Below are 24,537 nucleotides of genomic sequence, written 5' to 3' on the forward strand. Positions count from 1 at the left end.
TAGTGGCAAAGTTATATATAATGTATCTTAGAATTTGTTGTATAATGCCAAAAATAATTGGAGCCTCCACATTCTTCACATGAAAAAAAAAAGTTTGTTTCCATTTAATTGTCAAATTACATATCACATCCATATTATATTCATAAATTTTAACAATTCATAAATTATTCAACAATAATGGTAATGATAGTTTTACAGATCAAAAGCTTGCATATCATAGACAGTATAACAGGAATGAAATGTGTCCAGATACATTTCCACAAGAAAAATGCATTTTGTTGAGCATGACAGTACTTTGTTCTCAGAACACACTGTTTTCCGTTACAGAGAAATAGTCAATATGATGTTTTGGATAAGTAATAATATAGACAATATTCAAAGCTCGCATTCCTAAAATAGGATACTGGCACACAATCAAAATCTGCCAATAGGAAACCCTACTGTAATTTCTTTCTTTTGCTATTGAAGCAAATGGGAATGCAAAAATCATATTTGCTGTTGTCTCCCATTCACCACTATAGAAGTTTACCAAACTCAGGGTTATTATTATTAACTAAAACCATAAAAATAAACAAATATTACGCTAAATGAATAAACATTGCCTGAAATGAAAAAAAAAGCCAAATAACAAAAGAAAATATAAAAATATATTAATAAATACAAATAAAACTCTAATGGTACATCAGTGGTGCTGAAGTAGCACTGCTCACTTCTGAGAAACCTTGAAATGTACCCCACACAAAGAGTTTCGTCTGCTATTGATGATACAAATTCCCACTTGTTTCAAAATATATTTTACTATGATTATTTAAGGTTATTCTTTTACCCAACATACTGTATATTTGCTCCAACCACAGACATTAAATAAAGTTGGTAAAAAATGCATATGTGCTAATGGTAATAATTTTGCTCTTCTCCCTGACTATTAATCTACATTCAGTGGATAAAAAAAGCAGAATTTGCTAGGGTAAAAATAGTCTCGCGTAGCCAGACCTTTAGACTGATGATGGCTAAAAGTCTGAAATCCATGGCAGCTTTCATTGGCCAAGGCCCACCCATGAGGCCGTTTGACCGACACGTCAAACAACCAATCACAGTTCGTTTCATTTCAGTGTCACGTTTCAGGGTGTGGAAATGTTGCCACAATAACAGACCAGTGTGTAAAACTCTCTGACATATGTTAAAGATTATATGCCGCAAACTTGAACAATTTCACACACTTCTGAAACTAAAGTGTTTAGTTGATCTTGATAAGCGCTCATCGTCACAGTGGTAAACAATACGGCTTTCTTCTTTCATGAGGTGCCACGGTATCTTTGTTTCCAGGTGGAATGTTAAAGAACGTGACACACATCTCGCGGAAATCCTGTAGAATTTAACCAATCTGATGACGACTTCGACACTCCTGAAGTGTTTACACTTTTGTGTCCCATATTCATCAGATGTTTAGCCAACGGTCCGTGGGTATGACATCTGAGGCTGAGACTAGGGTAAAAACAATGCTGTTTAGGATTAACTGTTAGGCAAAACGAGATTCTATGAACTTAACCAACTTTTCTTGATTGTTTTCTTCTGGTAGAAAACTGGTTTAGACCTGAAAAACAGGTGTTGTGTTCAGTCTTCAGTCTGTCAGGTGTGGTTATAACAGTGGTGGACTCTTCCTAGACCTTTAGACTTCGATGAGCCCTTTGAAATTAACAAAACCTCAAACAAAAAAAAAACAAAAAACGTAGTACAGAAACATTACAAACTTCTACATGTATCGATGCATTGATATTGTTCTCCTTGGAATTTTTTCCAGGAGTTCATAAGCACTTTATGTCCATCAGTCTGACTCTGTTTCGCTGCTGGAGAGCATCTCTATGGATGTCCTTCTGTGGCTTCTGGTCCACCAGTGTAGGCTCCTATACATCGAATCGAATACCGCCACCGTGTATCTGGCAAACACTAACATCCACTTGATCACTTCCAAAAAACAGTTTACAGAGCGAGATACAAAGCTTACAAACACTGTGGTGTAGTGTGCCAGAAGAACAAGACTGCGTCCCAACTGTTTTCCATAATTAATAATCATGTTAAGCTTTAAATCATGTCGTCCCATTCTGTTTTGAACCATGATGTTGTATCTGGCTCCTATTATCTCTCGCAAACAATCATACTCAATTTACTTTGATTCTACGCTTTATTTTTGTGGACGGTCCCTTGCAGAACAGTTTTGCGGCTCACTGTGTCACCAGTAGTTTTCACACGCTCTCTTGCGCGGTCCAATCACAGCGCTGCGTTTCTGTTTCCGGGATGTTTGGTGATGTGGCTCTAAAATCCTGGAGACGAAATTGATCAAATAAACCACGCATCTCTTCCCTGCGCCGATTACACAGGTACGTTTTATGCTTAAACAATATTAACAAGATGCCTTTAAATGTATTCAGCCGCTGACATGCACAAACACAAGTAACATTACATTTATAAATATCGTTAGAGTTGTTTACGAATCATCAGCTAGAGCCCAGTTACAGCTTGCGCTCATTACTGCCGCTCGATGGGCTTTAATGGTGCCATTTTATCACCAGTATCAAATATAAAAGTCATACCTTTGTGTCTCGAACATGTGTTCTTATACAAATCGATTTTAAAAAACAAAGTAGAAGAGTCGCTCAATAATCTTTGCTGTTGTGTGGACAAAATGAAAGCGACGCAGCCGCAGTCGTCAGTTTCTATGTTTCGGTGTTGCTCGGTTCTGCTCGTTTTTCTCCGCTTTATGGCTCTCCAAGGTGGTTATTTATTATCAGGAAATACAGTCGGATATTATTGTTATACAGGCCTTCACGCCTACTGTAGTTATGGTGAGTAAAGGGGACACACATTGCGTAACAGATATGAGCTCATCAAGTGTTCTAGCTATGAATTATGCATTTTGAGTTATGCATATGATGTGTTCACGGCCTAACTGTTAATTAATAGTAAGTGCTATTTAATTTAAAGAGGCCAAATGGTATTTCAAAAGGTACTTCGACATAAAATGCGAATTTGATTTGAAAATTACCTTGGTCATATTCGATTTTATTTCTAATTGTTGGTTGCCTGATATGGGATCTACAGAGCCAAGTGGCTCTTTTAGGTAGTTTCGCCAAAGTTCTGCCCTCATGGAACATTAATATGATTTTTTTCAGTAATTTTGTAATCATTTGAACTTTTGATGGTGTTGTGCATAAGTCTTAATTATTGATTTATGATATTGGCTTCATCTTTACTTGTGTCTTAAATGTGTCCGAGCAGTTTCAGTAATGCGCTTGATACAGAATACTCTGTGCATTTACATGCAGGTCAGCCATGTTTAGCCGGCTGACCCAAGGGGTCTCCTCCGTCCTCCAGGAGCTCTCGGGTGAGGAACGCTCCGATGGAGACTTCCAGGTGAGTAGACAAAATCTGAACAATCCTTGGAGTGATATTTTGGGGCAATACCAAGAAACTTTGTGGAACACACATGGACATTGTAACAACTCAATTAGTAACTGTGCTGAAAGATCAGATAATAGTTCACATTTCCACATTTAAGTACTTATTTACAGATTTATGGGTTAGTTTACAAGCCTTTTACCATCTTAAAAGGACCACTAAAAAACACCAAAGACAATAACTAGAACAATAAATATTTAGTCGTTCTAAATTTAAAAGAATAGCAGAGTCCATAAAACAACTAAAGCAATAACATCACAGGCGAACAATATCATTTGAATCACTTTAAGAATGTTTTTTGTTCTAGTCCAGCTTATGAGAGAGGAAAAATAATAAAAATCCATCTGACTTTAAACAGCTTGAGCATGTAAAATGGCAGATGACAAAACTGTGGCGAATGCTTAGAATAAACAGACCGTTATTGTAGCAAGTACCAATGACTTGAATTTGATGCAAAGCGTGACTGGAAGCCAATGCATGGAGATGAGAAGCAGTGTGAAATGAGAAACATACATGGATGAATTGTTCACAATAGGATCTGTAACATGCATTTGGAAAATATGTTGAATTTATTATTTTATTTTGACATGCTGTTCGGAGGGAGTGATTAACCATCTAGAGAGCACTCACTAATTTTTGAATGTTGTCTTTGGAGCAGGATGGTCTGGTGCCTCAGCCTGATGCTGAAGCATCCCCGGAGGGCTCGGGGCCATCAGAAGAGGTCCTGGAGAGGCTGGCCCAGACCGAACAGCTGGTGGTTCAGCTGAAGGAGCTGATTCGAGAGAAGGACAGCCAGCTCGCCAGCACTGAAAAACAGCTCAAGGTGTGGCCTTGCACAACAAGAAAAGAGCAAACAAGTAGACCATGAACGTCAACACGTCTGAAGCTTGATTTTGCATATATGACTGTTTTTTTTTTTTTCTTGTACAGGAGGAGAAAGAACAGGCAGAAGTCAAGTTTACAAAGCTTAAACTGCAGGCCAAAGCCAAGCTGGCTGCCCTGAACAAACAGCTCAATGAACTGAAAGGACAAGATGCATTGAACAGCAGTCAGGTAAAGACACATTTGTGTTATTTTTTAGATTGAAGTGGACTTTAATAGGTTTTTATAGTGTGCCAACTTAATATAATTATTGTTAGTAGTGTATTCTATTGTTCATCTTACGCTCCCCTTTAGGGTTGTGCTGAAAGACGATAGTGTTGTGTATCAATCATAGTCAAAGATATCAATGATAGCAGATGTCTCTGTCGATAGTGAAGATGACATTAGACTCATTCTCCTATTAATTTATTAAATAATAATAATGATAATAACTTATTATTTTTATTAGGCGGCCTATTATAATTTGGCTATCAAACTGCCCAGCTATTTCACTTCAGCACCGCATTTCACACACACACAACGCGTGCGCGCAAAAGAGGATTAGATCCTGTCGCTGAAGAAGTTGTAACGCGTTGTCTCGGATAACTCGTTAAATCCATGAAATGAAAGAAACAGAAAAAGAGGTGTTGGTGTCCCACACATTTAATGGCTGGTACACGGCAACATGCTCTTCTCATTCATGAGAAATTAACTCTTACTTGGCGTTACAAATAAAGTGAAGACCATAAACTGTATAAAAACAGGTAAAGAAAAAAATAATGAGGCAGAGCGAACTTATCATCCATAGTGGTTCTCACGTAGTCCTTCTACGTCATCACCACATAGTGTGCGTCGGTCTCTTCGTGAGGTGCGGTTCGGAGCACTGTATGACTGATGCATCAGTTCAATTCAACTTTACTCCTAATATATGTTTTATAATATATTACCTGTTTGGAAATACTTTATATTTAACGTGTTCGTTTATGTCCAATATTAGTGTTAAACTGTTGGACTTTAAATGAAATCTGCTATTGATTTTCACCGTTGACTGATTTTGTAAAACATTTAGACTGATAACCTCCGTGCGCAGATGCGGCAAATTTGTCACAGGACACACGATATATATGAACAGTAGCTTATATTTATGAATATATATATATATATATATATATATATATATATGAACTAGCTTATATATGAACTGAACTTACAGTATATTTATATTTAACGTTAGTTTATCGGTATGTTTGAAAGGATATATTTTTTTATTATTGGTGATTCCATAGTCTCTCTTTCGCGCACTTGCACGGTTTAAAACACCAAATAGTTATGATATGACAAGAACAAAGAGTCTCTCTCTTGCTCCACCCATGCACGATAATATCGTGTAACATTGATCTCACGGGCTGACGATATGATGATTTGAAAAATGACCATATCGCCCAACACTATTCCACTTAGAAGATGTGCAATAGATATGGGCGACTGCCGAATGCAAAAACATTTTCTGAATGGCAGTATGAAAATGAAATGTCTGTTTAGAATTCAGAGAGCTCCTTCCAAATGGCTCCCGGAGTGGAGGAGGAACTCCAGCAGCTGAAAGAAAAGCTCAGTCAGGCGGAGACGGCCAACAAGACCCTCCAACATCAGCTCTTGGATGCTGAACAGCGTGCAAGAGATGAAGGTCATGCAGAGCAGGTGTGTTCGCAGGTCCAATTATTCATTCAAGCACAATGAATAAGTGCTTATTTTCTTCACATCTTTAAATGTGTCACATGACGGCCAGTTCTTTTGCAGCTACTGTTTTCTTTTTGTAATAAACTAATCTCAGACTTCAACTCTCAAAGACTATATCTGCTGTTTTATTTTTCAAATGTCATCCAGGTCCGAATTCTGCAGGCTGTGGTGAAGGAAAAAGACGTGCGATTTCAAGAACAAATACTCAAACATGAGCAGGAACTCCTCGATCTTACACAGGCCTCAAACCCTGACTTACAACAGGTGTGTTTGCATTTCTCATTGTTTGCATTTTTCATGTTCGAAAAAGAGTCCACTTTGATATTTTGATAAAGCTCCAAATGTGATAGTGTGTTATGAGCTTAGGTTTTTTTCTTTAAACAATAAATAAACAATATTATTATAGTTTATATATATATATATATATATATATATATATATATATATTAGGGGTGTAACGATACGCGTATTCGTATTGAACCGTTCGGTACGACGCTTTCGGTTCGGTACGCGGTACGCATTATGTATACCGAACGGTTCGTTGGAGTAATTAATTATATTTGGAAAAAAAAAAAGAGAGAGATAGAAATATAATGATATGCGTTCAACAAGGTAGCCCAATAACCCAAACAACGTAACAGGCAACGCCCCTGACACTCCCGAAGAAGAAAAAAACACCATCTTATATGTTTATGTTAGGCTACTCAGCAGGCGCTCGCTCACTCAGTACACGCTGAAGGCTCGTTGCAAAATAGCCAATGCGTTTAACAGACTAGAAATGAGAAGATCCCCCAATAACCAACAGGTCTGGTGTTTGGGTGCACTTTGGATTCCCTTTAAGCTATAATGGTGATGGCAAGAGAGTGGTGGATAAAAAAACAACGGTATGTCGCATCTGCAACATGACAGGGTACACCAGCGGGATTACAAAAAAAAAAAAAAAAAAAAAAAAACAGCGGGAATATCTGGGATATATGCGTCAGTACTATCTGGGAAAAGACGAAAAAAAGGAGAAACATGCACGCAGCAAACTATCCCTGCAGCATTTAGACACTATAGCTTACAGGGAATCCAACCCAAACACCAGACCTGTTGGTTATTTTAGGATCTTATATTTCTGGTCTGTTAAATGCATTAGACATTTTGCAACGAGCCTTCAGCGCGTGCTGAGTGAGCGAGCGCCTTAGGGTCGTTCACATATCGCTCCTAAAAACGCGTGGAAAACGCTAAGCACGTCTTTCTCCTCCTTTCCAAAGCGCTCGGGCAGAAGCGCTCATGAGGCGTCTGTCTTTGCTAAGCAACAATGACGTGCTCTCTCCATGAGACGCGGAAATTTCAGCGAAGGATAAATGGATTTGCAGCTCTAAAAATCGCTTGCAGTAGCTCTGCTACTAAATTTATTTCAAAATTGCAATCCATATACAACTATGATCAGCTGATCCTTCATCTTGGCTGAGCTCTCAACCTTGTTACGGGAAAGGATGAAGCTGATTGGTTGGTTCTTGTCACATGACCCGCGGTGCGCTTGCGGCATTCTGAAAAGTTGAGATGTTTTTACATTTTGCTGTATCTAAAACGTATCGAACCGAACCGAACCGTGACATCAGTGTATCGTATCGAACCGAACCGTGAATTTTGTGAACCGTTACACCCCTAATATATATATATATATATATATATATATATAATATGCAAACAAAGATGTAAAATGGGGAAGAGCAGCAAAGCCAGAATAACATTGTCTTGCTGTTTCCATATTTGTTGGATTTTTCTTTTGGGACACCCTGAAGTGTTGTAGCTATATTTGTGTGTTGTTATAAAGCATGAAATCATAGCTCATCATGTTTCCATGGCAATTTTGATCTAAGCTGTCTTGCATGGTTCATCCATTTCCACATTCTAAGAGCAGCATCCAATTCATCATGTTTTTGTTCATGTTGTTGGACAGGAATTAAGAAAAAGAACAGGCGGATTAACACTGTGTCTACCCCAGACATGACAATAAACATATATCAAACCCTGCAGCTTTTTTAGGATGTCTATCAATACACATGGTTCTATTCTGCTTTAATCCTACTTATTCTTTTACAGGCTCTTCATGCATCCCAGCAGCGCATAGAGGAGTTGGAGGAGTCTCGTTCAGAAGTCCTAGAAATGTTGCAGCAGGAACTCAACAGTGCAGACCAGCAGAAACAGGTCAGCACAACACATAGTTCTACACTGTTTCCTGGTCATTTTTGAAAGCAAAATGTGTTCAAATCAAGAGATTTTTTTCACATTAAGATATTTTGTTCCTTAACAACATACAGCTTTCTGGTGATTTTCAACCAGTGAGATTTCACTGAGGGTAGGGACACCCAGCAGTGTGATTTAAAAATAGAATCCAAGTAACCAACAGAATTTCTTGTTGAATGCTGTGGTCACAGCTGGTTGGCCAAAAATCTTTTTTTTTTTAAGATTATAGAGCATTTAGCAAGATTATAAACATGATGAATGTTTCATTTGCACAGATTCTGACTAGTCAGTTCAGGCAGATGGAGTTGGAGTTGGCAGAAGCCCAGAGACTGAGAGAAGAAGAGAGGCAGCAGTGGGCAATGCGTGTTGAGGAAGATCTCCAGGCTCTTAGAGCCAGACTAGAAGCATCTGAGATTGAGAGAGAACAGATTGTCAATTCTCTCAACACTGAACTGCTGAAAAAGACCACAGAGATGGATGAAATGAGAGGGAAAGTTGAATCTGCTGAAAGAGAGAAAGAAGAAATGCTGGAGAAATTGAAAGAAAAAGAAAATGGCTTTGAGGAAGAGCTGGCCAAATTGAAAGCATGTCTAGAAGCCAGATTGGAGACGTCAGAGAGCGAACAGACCATCAGTGCACTCAATACTGAGTTACTGAAAAAGACCACTGAGTTGGATGAGATGAGAGCAAAACTTGAATCTGGGCAAAGAGAGAAGGAAGAAATTCTGGAGGAAATGAAAGAGAGAGAGACTAGCTTTGAGGCAGAGCTGGCCAACATGAAAGTATCTCTAGAAGCCAGATTAGAACAAACCGAAAGTGAAAAAGAGCAGACCATCAGTGCTCTCAATACTGAGTTACTGAAAAAGACCACAGAGTTGGATGAACTGAGAGAAAAACTTTCAGCTGAGGAGAGAGAGAGACTGGAGACATCACAAGAGAGACAAACAAGGTTTGAGACCGAGCTGGCCAGCTTGCAAGGCTGTCTGGAAGTTGCTGAGAAACAGAAAGAGGAAATGACAAAGAAGCTAGATGTGGAGGCGGCAAGTCGCATGGAAGAGCTTCATCATCTTCAGGAGAAGCTCAATGAAGTGGACAGAGTAAGAGAAGAAGAATCTCAGAGTGAAGCAGATCGCTTAGCACAGATGCAAAAAGAGCTTGAGTCCTTAAGAGAGACACTGGATGCCAATAAAGAGGAACAGAAAGCAGCACAGCAAGCCAAGGATGCACTGGAGAAACTCTGGAGAGGGATTCAGAATTTGTCAACTGCTGGGGAGGCAGAGGTGGAAATAGCCATTCCTACTGACCCTGCACAGTTCTTAGAGGTGTTACCTGCTCTAGAAGCTCAGCTGAGCAACCTTACAGATGAGCAGCAGGAGAGTCAAGCACGCTTGTCCCAGATGCAAGGTAAACAGCCCAGGAGAACAAAGTTTAAAGCAGTTTTTGTGGTCCGAGTAAACTGTCCTTGGAAGCATTTTATCAAACAATGCCACAACATAGGGCAAATTGTTTGCATTGTGATCAGACAGTAATTATGTCTTAATGCGCCCGATGCTTTAGGTCAACTGGATAGGAGCACAGCTGAGAGAGAGGAAGCAGTTGCTAGGATACGGGAACTAGAGGAACAACTTCTCACTGTTCAGGTAGGTGGACTGCAAAATATGTTGGAGTTTTAAACATTGACACTGATAAATATTTGTTCTTGTTATTTGAACTTATTAGTGCTTTGAATGCAATTATTAAGAGCTAAGCAAATATTACTTTCAGTCATACTTGCGTGTTCAAAAAAGTATTTGTGGTTCTTGGTATTAAATCTGTCCTGCATTATTTATGCTATGGACATGGATGATGCTTAAAATTGTATGGATTGTTGTACAGAGCTCTGCTGTTACTTTGCCTATCAGATTTAGCATTTGCACGTAATGATCAGGACAAAAAAGTTATTAATGCAATGGAGATGGTACATAGAATAAGTTGTACTTGTTTGGAGTAATGTGTCTGAATGGCAAACACATTTGGATGTATATAGCACAAGCGGTGTCTGGTGCGACAAATGATGTAATAAGTCTCACAACTTATCAGGTCAGAAATATCATAATCCTCTCGATTTTCATCATTTGTTTTGATTAATGGCCCCCACATATAAGGGCATAATTATGAAGTATTAATAAAGGTATGGTCTGTAATAGGCTTGAAATAGCTGCAGTTACAGTGGCAATTCATTAAACCAGTACACTCTCAGTAATAGGGATATGCCGGTATCACATTTTCCTGTTGCGACTAATTGCTCATGCTTTTATCACGGTATATAGTATTATCACGGTATTGAAATTTAGTTTCAAAAAGGGGTCATAATACAGTATAACATGTTAAATAATCTTTTTATAACAAAAATAACTGAACATTTAAATACAATAAAGCAATACAGAAAAATATATAAAGTTAAACGTTTCACACAGATTAAAGTAAATTTAACTAAAGACCAATCGGTATCACTTTACAATAAGACCTCATTAGTTAACCATTAACATTCATGATGAGCGATAGCTACATTTGCTACAGAAGTTATTAATCTTTGTTAAAAAAATACAAGTCTTAGTTAATGTCAGCTTATTAAATAACTTTCAATTTTAACAACTAGTGATTAAATATTGGAATACCTAAGATTAATGAATGTTCAGAAGAATTTGTCATTGGCAGTTTGTTAACTAATGAGCGAGAGATACAGTTAACTAATGAAGCCCTAATGTAAAGTGTCAATTAACAATAAATAATCAACTCTAGGGCATATTGTAGTCCAGATTAAAACGAAGTTTTTTTTAAATATTTAAATATCAACACCAGTGCAAATACACAAATTTGAATGGCTATTTGAATACGTTTTAGAAAGTAGTGCAGCTGCTTTATTTGTGGGGTTTCCAGAGTAAAGGCTGCTTTTTTCTGCAGTTTAGCGCCATCTGATGTCAGACAGTGAATGTGCCGTTATTCAGCACGTCTCTCATGTTCCTCCATGTGTTTCTCATGCGTGCTTGTTTACATCAGAGCGCACACTGTCTTTCAAGCATCATACAGCAGTGTTGTGCATTTGACCAGTTGATGGGAATAGTATTCTTAAAATGCATTCCAAATTCGGAATAATTTGTAATATATAATTATTCACGGTATTTAGAAGTACCCACGATAACAATATCATGCATATTAATTGGCGTGATATATCGCATTACAGAATACAGGCACAAGTCTACTCGGTAAGCATGCATTAGTGTAAGCATAACGTTTGTTGTAACTGGGGCTTGTCTTTTCTAGGTTACTGGTGAGTCATCACATGATCATGTGACTGACCTGTCTGTAAGGGATTTGGACAGGGCACACCAGGGTGAGTTAAATGTTTGCCCTTGTCTAGCTGAATGTACTTTGAACTGCAGTGCAGTCTTATGTTCTTCCATAATAGCCTTGCTCTTTAGTAGAGAACATGCCTTTTAACATTGTGGCTTGTAAACTTGTTTGTAATGTTAAGATATTAGTTAGGACAAACCAGAAAGACTGGTTCCCCGAGTCAAAACACAAAAAAAAAACATGTTAAGAATTTATTCTTGAAACAATGCGTTTATTTTTATGTACATGATACATTTTGCATGTTTAATTTTTAGTTAATTGATGATTTGCTCATAGTTGTCTTATGATTTTTCTTTCTTCTCACAAATGCGACCCTTAGATAACAGTGAAGATGGACATAGTTCAGAAAACAAATTACAGACAGATCGGATACTGTTTTTGGAGCAGCAGCTTGCAGACAGAGAAAGGGAACTCTTTGCTCTCAAAGAAAACCTTTCACTCACCACAAGCAAAAGTATTCCAGTGGAGGAAAGTGCCGACAGTGCAAGCGGAAGAGATATCCCTGGGTTGCATGATACCACTACAGTTCTATCTGAGATTCTTGAGGGCACACAAGAGGAAGAGACCACACTTGTGGCAGTAGACACATCTGTTCTGTCGGTCTCTGCTGGCAATGAGAGTAGCCCTGAGCTTATAACACCTCAGCCTGAGTCTCCTGGAGAATCAAAGGGTACCTCCTCAGATGAGATGGTGACAAGCAGTGACTCCGAGGTGGCTCATAGTAGCTGGACTCTTCTAGAAGCAGTCAACCAAGATGGGACTCAAGAGTGGGCACCCCAAATTCAGGACTTTGCCTCACTACGCTTATCCACGCAATCTTGGGAAGAGACCTGTGAAGATCATGTTGCATCAACCAGCTGCATAGTTGATCTCGAATCACAATCTTTAGTTATCCATGAAACTGTGCAGGTACGTCTTGACCAACAGGAGGGAAGTCTGTTTAATACAGATTCAAGCAAAAGTCAGGCTTTTGCTCAGGTCTTAGCAGAAGAGATTCAGAAAAGATATAGTGAACTTCTGGGAGAACTTCAGCAGTTGAAAGACTCCGCTTTACAATCACAGGAGAGAGTTTTCCAGCTGGAGGAAGCATTGAAGTCACTTACAGATTCCAAAAATGAGGCTCAGTCTAAGGCAAATATATACGAGAAAGAGCTCTTTGAAGTTAAGGCATTGTTTGAGCAAGAAAAATTACATAGGCAAAATGTTGATGAGCAGTTTGAAAACTCACAGGAAGAGGTTCTCTCTAAAAATGATAAGCTGAAAGCCTTACAGGCAAGCCTTGATGAAGTTAATCTAAGACTTGTTGAACAAGAAGGTCAAGCTAGAATGTTAGCTGCTCAACTTGAGGATAGAGAGCTCACTACCTCCGAACTTGAACAGAAGATTTTGGACATGGAGGGCAGGTTAGTGCAGGTCTCTCAGGAGGCTGATATGGCAAAAGCTGCTCTCATCGACAGGACTGCTGAGCTGGAAGATCTACAGAAGTGTATTTCACAGAAAGACCAGGAGATGGTGGAACTCAGTGATAGCATGACTGCCAAACTACTCCAGACTGGAGAGGAAAAGTTTGCAATATCCAGTGAAGTCAAAAAGCTAAAAGAGCAAATACATGAGCTTAAGAGTGTCAGGGATGACCAGCAGAAAATCAAAGACGATAAAACAACAGAATGTGAGGAGCTTGTTGCTTTACGAAAGGAGAAGGAGGACTTGAATACTCAAATGGCTGCCATGAAGAAAGATGGGGAACAGGTCAAGAGAAAGCTGCAGGCAGCTCTGATACAGCGGAAGGAATTGATAAAAAAAGTTGCAGACTTTGAGAAGGAGGCTGAGAGCAGGGAAGAAAAGGAAATAGATGAGGAAATGACTCTACAATTCAAAAATGAAATTAAGGAAAAAGAGAAAGAAATACAGAGACTTGAGGCTTTGTTGCAAGAGACCAGAGATGACTTAAATTTAAAAGAAGAGACCTTAACAAGTCTGAAACAAAAAATCAGTAACCAAGATCAAGCATTGTTTGAGTCACGTGCAGAAATACAACATTTGACAGAGCAGTATGCACAACTCACTGAACAACAAATGTCACCGATGTCTGAGGACAAAAATAAGCTAATTTCACAGATGGCCTCCATGGAATCTGACATTGAAATATTGCATAAAAAGCTTCAGGAAGCAACTGATGCTCATGAGGACGCTGTTGTGAAAGCTCAAGAGAATGATCGCCATCATCTTGATAAGATGAAACAACAGAAAGAGGAGTACAGTGACCTTTATGAACGCCTCCAAACTGAAGAGAGAGAAAAAACTGGGTTGTTGAATCGTATTATGGAGCTTGAGGGTCTGCTAGAATCAAAGAACGATACAGATAAAGTGGTGAGTGTAAATGTGGAGAGGAATGTTGGGTCTGCTACACAGAATTTGGAGAAACCAGAGACAAATGATTGGGTTCACGAGGACTGGGTGGATTTTGCTGAGACTGAGTCACAACAACATAACAAACCTGGTGAGCAAACTCAACAGCCCATGGTAAAAGATCATGAGGAAATTATAAATGCTCTCCAGGAGGAATTAAGAATTGAGCAGGCTGCCAGAGCAGAATTAGAGGTGCGTCTACAAGAGAGCCAATCCTCTCAATCACTCACTGAGAGCAAATTCAAAGAGCTTTGCGAAGAACTTGAAGCCTTGAGAGAAAAGGAGAGGCAGATTGATGCTCTAACTGAGGAAATGGAGGCTCTTAGGGAGAAATGTCAGAGATCCGAAACTCATGCAGCAAAGCTGAAAGCAGAGGTGGATGAGGCTTGGGAAGTGGCTAAAAGAAACATCTCAGATGCTGAGTCCCCAGTCAAAGCACTTCAGTCAGAAGTGGAAGAATTTAAACAATTTCTTAAAAATAAGAATGATGAGATTATTGATTTAAGTCAACAGCTTAGTGAACAAAGTTCTCTTTTACTTAAGATGCAGGCAACAGTACTGGAGAAAGATCAGCAGATTGCTTCCCTACAAGAAGGGCTTAAAGCTGAGCAAGATAGAGCTCAAAAACTGGAAGCAGAAATGCCACAACGCGAGGAAGAAGAGAAAGATAATAGTGCCAAACTCCAACAGCTTCAACGCAAACTGCAGGCTGCACTTGTGTCACGTAAGGAAGCACTCAAAGAGAAACAGGTGCTGAAGGAGGAACAGGTTGCTGCTGAGAAGATCAAATTAGAGCTACAACAGAAGCTGGAGCAAAAAGAGTTGGAGCTGAATAAGTCAAGAGAGGAAAGAGAAAAGTTAATTGAGGAGGTGGATCGAACTTTGTTGGAAAACCAAAGTCTGCATGCCTCATGTGAGAGCCTTAAACTTGCTATGGAGGGTGTTTTGAATGAGAAGGATGCATGTAAACGTCAAATTGAGAGTACCAAAGAGGAATCCGAACAAGCGTGCAGGCAGTTGGAAGAAAAGGTGCAAAGCATGAAAGAGGAGTATGAATCCCTCCTCAAGTCATATGAAAATGTGAGTGATGAGGCTGAACGAGTGAGACGAGTGCTTGAAGCTGCTCGACAGGAGAGGCAGGAGTTAGCAGCCAAGGCACGAGCTCATGAGGCAGCCAGACAAGAGGCTGAGAGGTTAGCTGAGGAAGCTATGAAGGAAGTGGATGTTGTGAAAGAAAAAATGAGAAAGTTTGCCAAGGTTAAGCATCAGAAGATTATGGATCTAGAGGAAGAAAATGAAAGGCTTAGGGAGCAGGAAGAGAAGAAATTGACCAAACATAAAGAAACTGAGCTGAAACAAGAGCTTGAGAGAGTCAAAAAAGAGTTTGTGACCTTGAAAACAAATTACAATATCATTATGGATGAAAAAAACTCTTTGGAGCATGAAGCTGAGGAGTTGAGACAGCGTTTGGCTGAGGAAATTGACAAAAAGGGCAGTGAGACCCTGGACACATGCTCTGTAGAAGCTATTCATGAAGTTAAAGTTGTCACACAGCAGAGAAGTCCTGATTTAATTGAAATTCAAGAGCCATTGGAGTCCGTTGGTACTCCTCTTAAACAAGACGTCACAGAAGTGCAAGCAAATGTTGAGATGACTGCTCAAACAGAGGAGAGGCTCAAGGAACTGGAAGCCTCTCTCAAAACAGCAGACAATAAGATAAAGGAACTTGAAGCTGCTCTTGAAGATCAAATGGAATCCAGAAGCAAGCAAGAATCAACGATTAATGCAGAGCTTGCTTCCCTCAAGCAGGACCTACAGGAGTCTTTAGAAAAAGAGTGTCTTCAGAGGGAAGAGCTCTCCAAGAAAGAGACCGAACTGCAAGAACTTCGCACTAGCCTAGAGGCTGAAAGGGATGACTTGGAGGAGCGGTTAATGAACCAGCTGGCTCAGCTCAATGGCAGCATTGCAGGCTACCAGCAAGAGGCATCTGACAGTCGCGATCGCCTAACAGACATGCAGAAGGAATTGGAGAAACTGGAGAGAGAGAGGGCTGAGCTGGAGGCTGAGGTGGCAAGTGAGAGGGACCGGGCAGCCAGGATGGAAGAGGACTTGAGGCAAGCCCAAAGAGAAAGAGCAGAGGCTGAGGCAGAGGCAGACAAACAAAGAGAGCTGGAGCAGAAGTTGAAATCAGCACAGAGGTTTAAAGAAGGTAGTCAAAACAGGACACGTCAACTTGAAGAACTGCTGAGAGAGAAGCAAATGGAAGTTCGTCAGCTACAGAGAGACTGCATTGAGTACCAGGAAAGGATAAGTGAACTGGTTAAAGAATTTAAGTCGTTGACTTTGGGAAGAGATGAGGTGAGTGCAGAACTTGAGGCAACACGCTTGGAAATTGCAAAGATTATGCAAGGCAAAACAAGTATTGCATCTGAACTTTCAACATGTAAAGGGAAATTGGACATGGCGCTGGAAGAAGCAAAGCAGGCCCAAGCAGACAAACTAGCTGCTGAACAAATGGTACAGCGCAAAGAGGCTGAGTTGAAGGCAGATGCGGAACGCACACTGGATGAAGTCAGGTATCGTCTTGGAGCCGAACTTAAACAGATGGAATTAAGACTAGAGAAATCTTACCGGGAGCAGGAGAGGGAGGAAAAGGCAACTCTTGAGGCAAGGAGCATTGCTGAGACTGCAGACAGGCATGCCCATGAAATGCAGGCACGTCTGGATGAAGCACTGGCTCGGCTAGCAGCCTTTTCGCGCTCCATGTCGTCCCTGCAGGATGATCGTGATCGAGTGCTGGATGAGGCCAAGCAATGGGAGAGTCGTTTTCATAGTGAGCTTCAGGAAAAGGAGGCTGATGTTCGGGAGGCCGAGACCCATGCTAAAGAACTTGCTGAGCAACTCCAGAGAGAAACCTCCCAAAAAGAGGAGCTGCAGAATTTATTGGAAAGGTTTGTTGTCTCTCTTATTTTTCAATAAAATTTAGTTAATTTATGTTAATTAAACTTTAACTTAAAGTAAATAAAAATAATGAATATGCTGTTTGTCTGCAGAATGCAAAAGGCAGAAGAGAACCTACAGCTAGAGCTGTCTGAGGCAGAAATGAAACATAATAAAAGCCTTGCAGCTCTTGAGAAAGAAAGAGGGGATCTGCAGCAGAAGCTCACTCTGGTAGAGACCAACCTGACCCAAACTAGTTCCCAGTTGACTAGCCTGGAGACAGAGGCAGAGGGATTACGGCACCGGACTAAAGCTCTAGAAGAAGCAGTAGACAAGCTTCAGAGTGATGCTAATGAGGCACGTGCAGTGATCAAAGAAAGGGAGACAGAAGAAAGGAGACTATACTTGAGGCTAGAGCAACTGGAGACAGACCTAGCATCTTCAAAGAACCTTACTGATAATCTTCAGGCAGCATTGGATGAGAAGGAGAAGAGGGAGATGGAGCTCCTTGGTGAGAAGGAGCAAGCTGTGACACAGGTACTTAATATACTGAAAATAAAGTTTCTGAAACAAATACATGCATATTCATTCATCTCACTGTAGGTCATTTTAAAACCATAAAATTATAAATATTCTTTCTCTTCTTTTAGGCTGTAGAGGAGGCTAGGAAGGATGCTGATGGAAGGGCCGAAATGGCAGAGAAAGAGCTGGAGCAGAAGAGAGAGGAGTTGCGTGGTTTAAAAGAGAAGCTTCGTAAGGCTGAGGAGGACACCTTCCAGAGCAGAGCTCAACTTGAGTCCTTTACCAAGGCTATGGGCTCCCTGCAGGATGACAGAGACCGAGTACTCAGCCAATACAAGCAGCTAGAGGAAAGGCATCTCCAGGTAGTGTGGCTCTTAATAGTAAATTATATTTTGAAAATATATCCTAATTTGGATTCATGAATTTATAATTCATTTGCATAAAGTATCTTTTTCAATTCCAACCCGTCCTTGGTCTCATGCTGTCTCAGGTTATGCTGGAGAAGGACAGTCTGATCCAAGAGGCTGCAGGTGAAAACAATGGGCTAAAGGAGGAGATTCGAGCCTTGTTGTCACAGCGAGATGACCTCAATGCTGAGAATGCCAAGCTGGCTGCCCAACTTCGTGGCTACAGAAATGACCTGAACCAGGTCCTTGCTATGAAGGACTCCCAGCACAAGCAGATTCTAGCTGCCCAAGCAGAGCGCATCAGTTTCCTGGAGAGAGCGAAAGAAGATTTCGAGAGCCAAATTCAGGCTCTTGTTAAAGATGCTGCACAAAGAAAGGTACCTCTATTGGAGCAGGAGAACTTGAGCCAAGCCAGTGAAGGAATTGTTAGAGTCGATAAGCAAGAAGCACCAGGGGCTGAGGTAGAGAAGCTTAGGGAACAGCTCCAAGCTGCTAGAAAGCGTATCACCACCTTGGAGGAGACCTTGGAATTGGAGAAGGAGACCAAGGCAGTCCACAGTAAAGAGTTGAAGGAGCTGCGTTGGGAAGGCGGTATTCTGCGCACCGAAACTGAAACAGCCGAGGAAAGGGTTGCGGAGTTGGCACGAGACCTGCTGGTGATGGAGCAACAGCTTCTGGAGGAGAGGGAAGCAGCCTCTCAGCTTCGAGCTCAGAATCAGTCTTTTGGTCAAGCCATGGCCTCACTGCAGGATGCAAGAGATCAGGCTATACGTGAGGCCAAGGAGCTGCGTCTCCATTTCGATGAGATAAACCGGACGACTCACCCAGCATCTCCATCTCCATCTCCATCAAGTGGCTCCAAAGGAGAAGTGTGGAGCCTAAAAAATGCCCTAGCAGCACTGCAAAATGACCGGGAAAGAATGGTTTGTTATTAATTAATTGATAATTTATTGGAAGCCTAAGTATTCATTTTTTGTATCCTGCCTTTAAATAACTAATAATTAATTGCACCTCAGTTGGAACAGCTGGAGTTGCAGCGGTCTGAATTGGACAGACTTGGATCTGGTGAACTATCCGGGCTCACTCAAGCTCTGGAGGATGAGAGAAGAAGGGCAGGGGAGCGAGAAGAAAAGATAATGGCGGAGCTGAGGGATAGAGACACACAGATGGACAGATACAAGCAAGAACTGGAAATGCTCAGGTGACACTCTGGGATTTAACTAATGATAGTTGCCCGCTGCCATTTTGCTGTTTTGGTGGTATTCTTACAGAGCCATGCTTCTGATTGTTGGAAGTATGGTCCTTTTGGTAGCTTATTCTGTCCAATTTGATTGGAGTGGAAAACGTAAATTAAAATGTTTGTAAACTTGGTGACCATACTGCAAGTAAAAAAAAAAAACTTTTTTTTTTTTTTACAATTTCTTATAAATTCTTCCTTGTGTAGACTTGAGAGGGTGGACTGGCAGGGCCAGGCTGAGCTCTTGAAGCAACAGACCCTGACCACCCTCTTAGAAAGGGACCAGCAGGTTCACCAGCTTACTGCAATGCTGGAGGAAGCGCAGGCATCAAAATTCCAGCACAAGCTCACACAAAGACAGGTAAAAAGCTATAGTCTCCTTTTCAAATACGAGACACTGAAAGCAACCTAGAAATGTTGTTTTCCATCAATCTATCTGCCTTTTTTTGTGTAGCTAGAGACTTTTATAAGTTTTATTCTTTTTACTGTAATACTGTTCATTAATGCGCCTTTTATGAAATTGGACTTGTGCCAGTTTTGCTTATTTCGCTAGTGGTCTCGGTGTAAATCTGAGAAGTCCTTGATCAGTTTCATTGTCTTCAGTGTGTGAGGCATCCAATGCTAATTTATTTGTCCTTTAGGGAAGCCTTGCAGTAGATGCTGCCCCTGGTGGCCCTCTAGAACACAACGAGGGCTATAAAGCTGAGTGCATTGAACTCCAGAGAAGGTACTGCTGCCAAGTTTATTCTTATTTTTAATTATACTGATTCTCAGCTGCATGCTGCCAATCTCTTTAGCCACCTGTGCCACAAACTGCATTGATAGCAGTTGCAGATAATACTCCAGATAATAGCTAACATACAACTAATACTGTATTTGAAAGGAGTTTGTATCACTAATCACATAAAAAAAAAAAAAAAAAAATATATATATATATATATATATATATATATATATATATATATATATATATATATATATATATATATATATATATTTCTGTTTGGTCTTTTGCCCTATCAATTCCCTTTTTTTTTTTTTTTTTTTAAACTTAATCAATGGCTTTTGTATAAAACCAATGCTGTACAGTAACATCAACTCTCTATGTTTCTGTCAGGCTGGATGAGGAGTTAGAACAGAGACTCCGAGTAGAGGAGCAGCTCATCGCTGCGCAGGATCGCCTCAAACGGTTTGACCCTAATCTCAGATTAAGATCAACTCACTGCCTCTGGCTCTGGGCGTTTTAAAATATAGCACTATATTTGGCCACTTTCACACACTAAAGTCTTAAAAAAAGGCATATGAATGTCATATCATTGTTTTAGAAATCATCTGGACCTTTCCTCTGAACCACTTATATTTTGGGGCGACTGCATATGAACCAACTGCGGTTTTTATTCACGTATTTCATGCCTCACTTTTATTGATTAAAGACTAAATATCACATGTCACTCCATTATTTATAGCTATACACACGGGGAGTGGCAGACAGCGTCTGAAGCCATGATGTCAGAGACGGCCGTCCTTATCGAGCCTCCAGAGGGCACGGTTACACGGGTAAACACAACCCGTTTTAACGCATTCCACACTGTTTTGTTTCAACATGCATTGATTATTTAATGATTAAAGCCTGAGTTTGTTTTTTATATACAGTATTGTTCAAAATAATAGCAGTACAATGTGACTAACCAGAATAATCAAGGTTTTTCGTATATTTTTTTATTGCTAGATTCTCAGAAAACAAATGAGACCCAGCATTCATGATATGCACGCTCTTAAGGCTGTGCAATTGGGCAATTAGTTGAATTAGTTGAAAGGGGTGTGTTCAAAAAAATAGCAGTGTGGCATTCAATCACTGAGGTCATCAATTTTGTGAAGAAACAGGTGTGAATCAGGTGGCCCCTATTTAAGGATGAAGCCAACACTTGTTGAACATGCATTTGAAAGCTGAGGAAAATGGGTCGTTCAAGACATTGTTCAGAAGAACAGCGTACTTTGATTAAAAAGTTGATTAGAGAGGGGAAAACCTATAAAGAGGTGCAAAAAATGATAGGCTGTTCAGCTAAAATGATCTCCAATGCCTTAAAATGGAGAGCAAAACCAGAGAGACGTGGAAGAAAACGGAAGACAACCATCAAAATGGATAGAAGAATAACCAGAATGGCAAAGGCTCAGCCAATGATCACCTCCAGGATGATCAAAGACAGTCTGGAGTTACCTGTAAGTACTGTGACAGTTAGAAGACGTCTGTGTGAAGCTAATCTATTTTCAAGAATCCCCCGCAAAGTCCCTCTGTTAAAAAAAAGGCATGTGCAGAAGAGGTTACAATTTGCCAAAGAACACATCAACTGGCCTAAAGAGAAATGGAGGAACATTTTGTGGACTGATGAGAGTAAAATTGTTCTTTTTTGGTCCAAGGGCCACAGGCAGTTTGTGAGACGACCCCCAAACTCTGAATTCAAGCCACAGTACACAGTGAAGACAGTGAAGCATGGAGGTGCAAGCATCATGATATGGGCATGTTTCTCCTACTATGGTGTTGGGCCTATTTATCGCATACCAGGGATCATGGATCAGTTTGCATATGTTAAAATACTTGAAGAGGTCATGTTGCCCTATGCTGAAGAGGACATGCCCTTGAAATGGTTGTTTCAACAAGACAATGACCCAAAACACACTAGTAAACGGGCAAAGTCTTGGTTCCAAACCAACAAAATTAATGTTATGGAGTGGCCAGCCCAATCTCCAGACCTTAATCCAATTGAGAACTTGTGGGGTGATATCAAAAATGCTGTTTCTGAAGCAAAACCAAGAAATGTGAATGAATTGTGGAATGTTGTTAAAGAATCATGGAGTGGAATAACAGCTGAGAGGTACGTGCCACAAGTTGGTTGACTCCATGCCACACAGATGTCAAGCAGTTTTAAAAAACTGTGGTCATACAACTAAATATTAGTTTAGTGATTCACAGGATTGCTAAATCCCAGAAAAAAAAAATGTTTGTACAAAATAGTTTTGAGTTTGTACAGTCAAAGGTGGACACTGCTATTTTTTTTAACACACCCCTTTCAACTAATTGCCCAATTGCACAGCCTTAAGAGCGTGCATATCATGAATGCTGGGTCTTGTTTGTTTTCTGACAATCCACTGAACCTACTGGTAACTTGTTTGCCACGTAGCAATAAAAAATATACTAAAAACCTTGATTATTCTGGTTAGTCACATTGTACTGCTATTATTTTGAACAATACTATATATATATATATATATATATATATATATATATATATATATATATATATATATATATATATATATATATATATATATATATATATATATAGGATATATATATATATAGGATATATATATATATATATATATATATATATATATATATATATATATATATATATATATAGGATATATTTTGTTCTATGTATTTTCTCTTTTACCTTAGACTCGAGGTGGTGGACCTGGGTTACTGCGGATGCTGCGAGTTGCATTCTGCTCTCGTCAGAGAACCCCTCTGCTGATGTCACTCTATCTGCTGACTGTTCATGTGCTGTTGCTGCTATGCATGGGAGGATATCTGTGAGAGAGATTCATCACGCTTTACTGAGAGAGAGATGGTTACATGCTCATTCACTTATCAGACAAAACAATGGACACATTATTTAACACAGGATTCATTTACATTATTCTAAGAATATTTTTCCTTGCTTATTTACCAAAGTTACAGCTGATTAGTTTTTCCTTTTTTTTTTATTTTTTCTTTATCAGAGCGTTCTGACAAAATAAAACTTTCCACCCAGTTGTAATGGGGCTTGTCCATACTAGTAACACCTGGGCACAAACTGTACTTCCTCAAGGAAATTATTTTACCCTTTTAGAAAGACCAGATTAATGAAGGAATTTTTATGCGCCTGGAAAATGTCAGCATCTGTTTAACTGGATCTTTCACACTGCCTGTCGAATGCATTAAGGTAAACATAAAAATACTTATTTTGACCACATTCCAGCTTCCTGTAATTAGTTTTCTTTCTTGATCTCTCTTTATTTCTGCATAAAGTCCTTCAAATGCATTCATGTGTAATGTAACACAAAACTGATACAGATACAGGATGTGTCTGCATGGCAAGAAGTCAAAAGTCTCCTAGAAACGTATTCTGGTGTGCTGACTGCTTCCTTTCATGGCAGACTAGTTTGCCAACTTGGTGCAATACTGTCATTTATATTTCCGGTTTATTTGTTAATTTTTGTTAGTGTTTATTTTCTTTAACACACTACACATCATGTTCTTTACATCTGGGCTACTATTGCTTTTATTCACTTTAAAGACATAAATGAAATCCCATGAATTTCTTCAGGTGTTTTGATTCTGTTTCAGTTTTTTTTTGTAAAAGCTTCATCAACTCATTCATGTTCTGCTCATTTCCAGTTTTCTGAGCTGGAGCCGTACTTCCTATTCTCACTTAACTACTGTAATGCTAATCTGTTTGGGCTGTATAGGGATGGTTTAGGTTGAGGTTAAAATGTCGTCTCTATTTACAGTGCGATTTTAAGAACAGCCCAGTAAGTGTTTTATCTGTAAAATCCATGTAAATTATCCTTTCTCTCCCTCCTGCTACCCTGTTCTAGGGGCTATTTTTTGGAAATAAAGTCTATTTATGGGAAGACATACACATCTGGTGTGGTTACATGATTTAATTAATTTTTGGACCTGGTGCTGCCATTGCAGTAGATTTACAGTAAAGCCTTCAGTTTGAGTTTTAAAAAAGTTGGTAATTGAAAAATCTTTTTGAAATGCTTCACTCATCCTGCACCATTAGTGCTGCGGATATAAATTACATCCCAGTGGCGTTTCTACTTTTCTAAGCATTCTGATTTAGGATTTTCACTTGGCTTCAGAATGGGCTCTTTTGACCGAGACCATTGAGCAAACCACCTAGCAACCACCCAAAATACCCTAACAACAGTGAAACGCTTAAAAAACACAATAGCAAACATCCACCGGTAGTGAAAACTACCCACAATGCTTCACCAATCACTCCAAACAACTCTGATCATCTACCAGTGGTCTAACAACCACCAAAAACATCCTAGAAACGACCCAAAACTTAACCATCCATCAAAGCACCAACAATCACCACCTCAGCAACCCCTTTCGGTTCAGATCCGTCCCAAACATAACATTTTATATTTCATAAATATAAACAAGAATCCTAAAAATGCATTACTACTTCTATTACACATTAATTAATTCGTATTTCGAGGCATATGGACCAAATATGAAATAAAGATGAGTATTTCAGAGTATTTTTCTGTGTTTTTATTTAA

At 39.7% G+C, this 24,537-nt stretch overlaps 1 protein-coding gene and 1 long non-coding RNA gene across 2 annotated transcripts; one reads left to right on the forward strand and one right to left on the reverse strand.

Annotated features, from left to right (window-relative positions):
- LOC127973265 (uncharacterized) lies at window positions 1-3,299 on the reverse strand. Its single transcript, XR_008157259.1, has 2 exons — window positions 2,592-3,299; window positions 1-2,321 (listed from the first exon to the last, which is right to left on the reverse strand). It is a non-coding gene; the product is annotated as an uncharacterized LOC127973265 (long non-coding RNA).
- golgb1 (golgin B1) lies at window positions 2,246-23,880 on the forward strand. Its single transcript, XM_052577081.1, has 20 exons — window positions 2,246-2,378; window positions 3,324-3,411; window positions 4,115-4,279; window positions 4,387-4,509; window positions 5,860-6,015; window positions 6,202-6,318; window positions 8,146-8,250; window positions 8,565-9,693; window positions 9,847-9,929; window positions 11,593-11,662; window positions 12,002-17,042; window positions 17,145-17,568; window positions 17,682-17,915; window positions 18,044-18,883; window positions 18,977-19,161; window positions 19,405-19,558; window positions 19,839-19,924; window positions 20,315-20,386; window positions 20,664-20,754; window positions 22,658-23,880. Exons 2-20 carry the CDS (start codon window positions 3,331-3,333, stop codon window positions 22,793-22,795), a joined length of 9,294 nt encoding a protein of 3,097 aa, XP_052433041.1. The 5' UTR covers window positions 2,246-2,378; window positions 3,324-3,330; the 3' UTR covers window positions 22,796-23,880.
- Window positions 23,881-24,537: the final 657 nt, after the last annotated feature.

This window comes from Carassius gibelio, chromosome A4 (assembly GCF_023724105.1).
Source record: "Carassius gibelio isolate Cgi1373 ecotype wild population from Czech Republic chromosome A4, carGib1.2-hapl.c, whole genome shotgun sequence".
NCBI lineage: Eukaryota > Metazoa > Chordata > Actinopteri > Cypriniformes > Cyprinidae > Carassius > Carassius gibelio.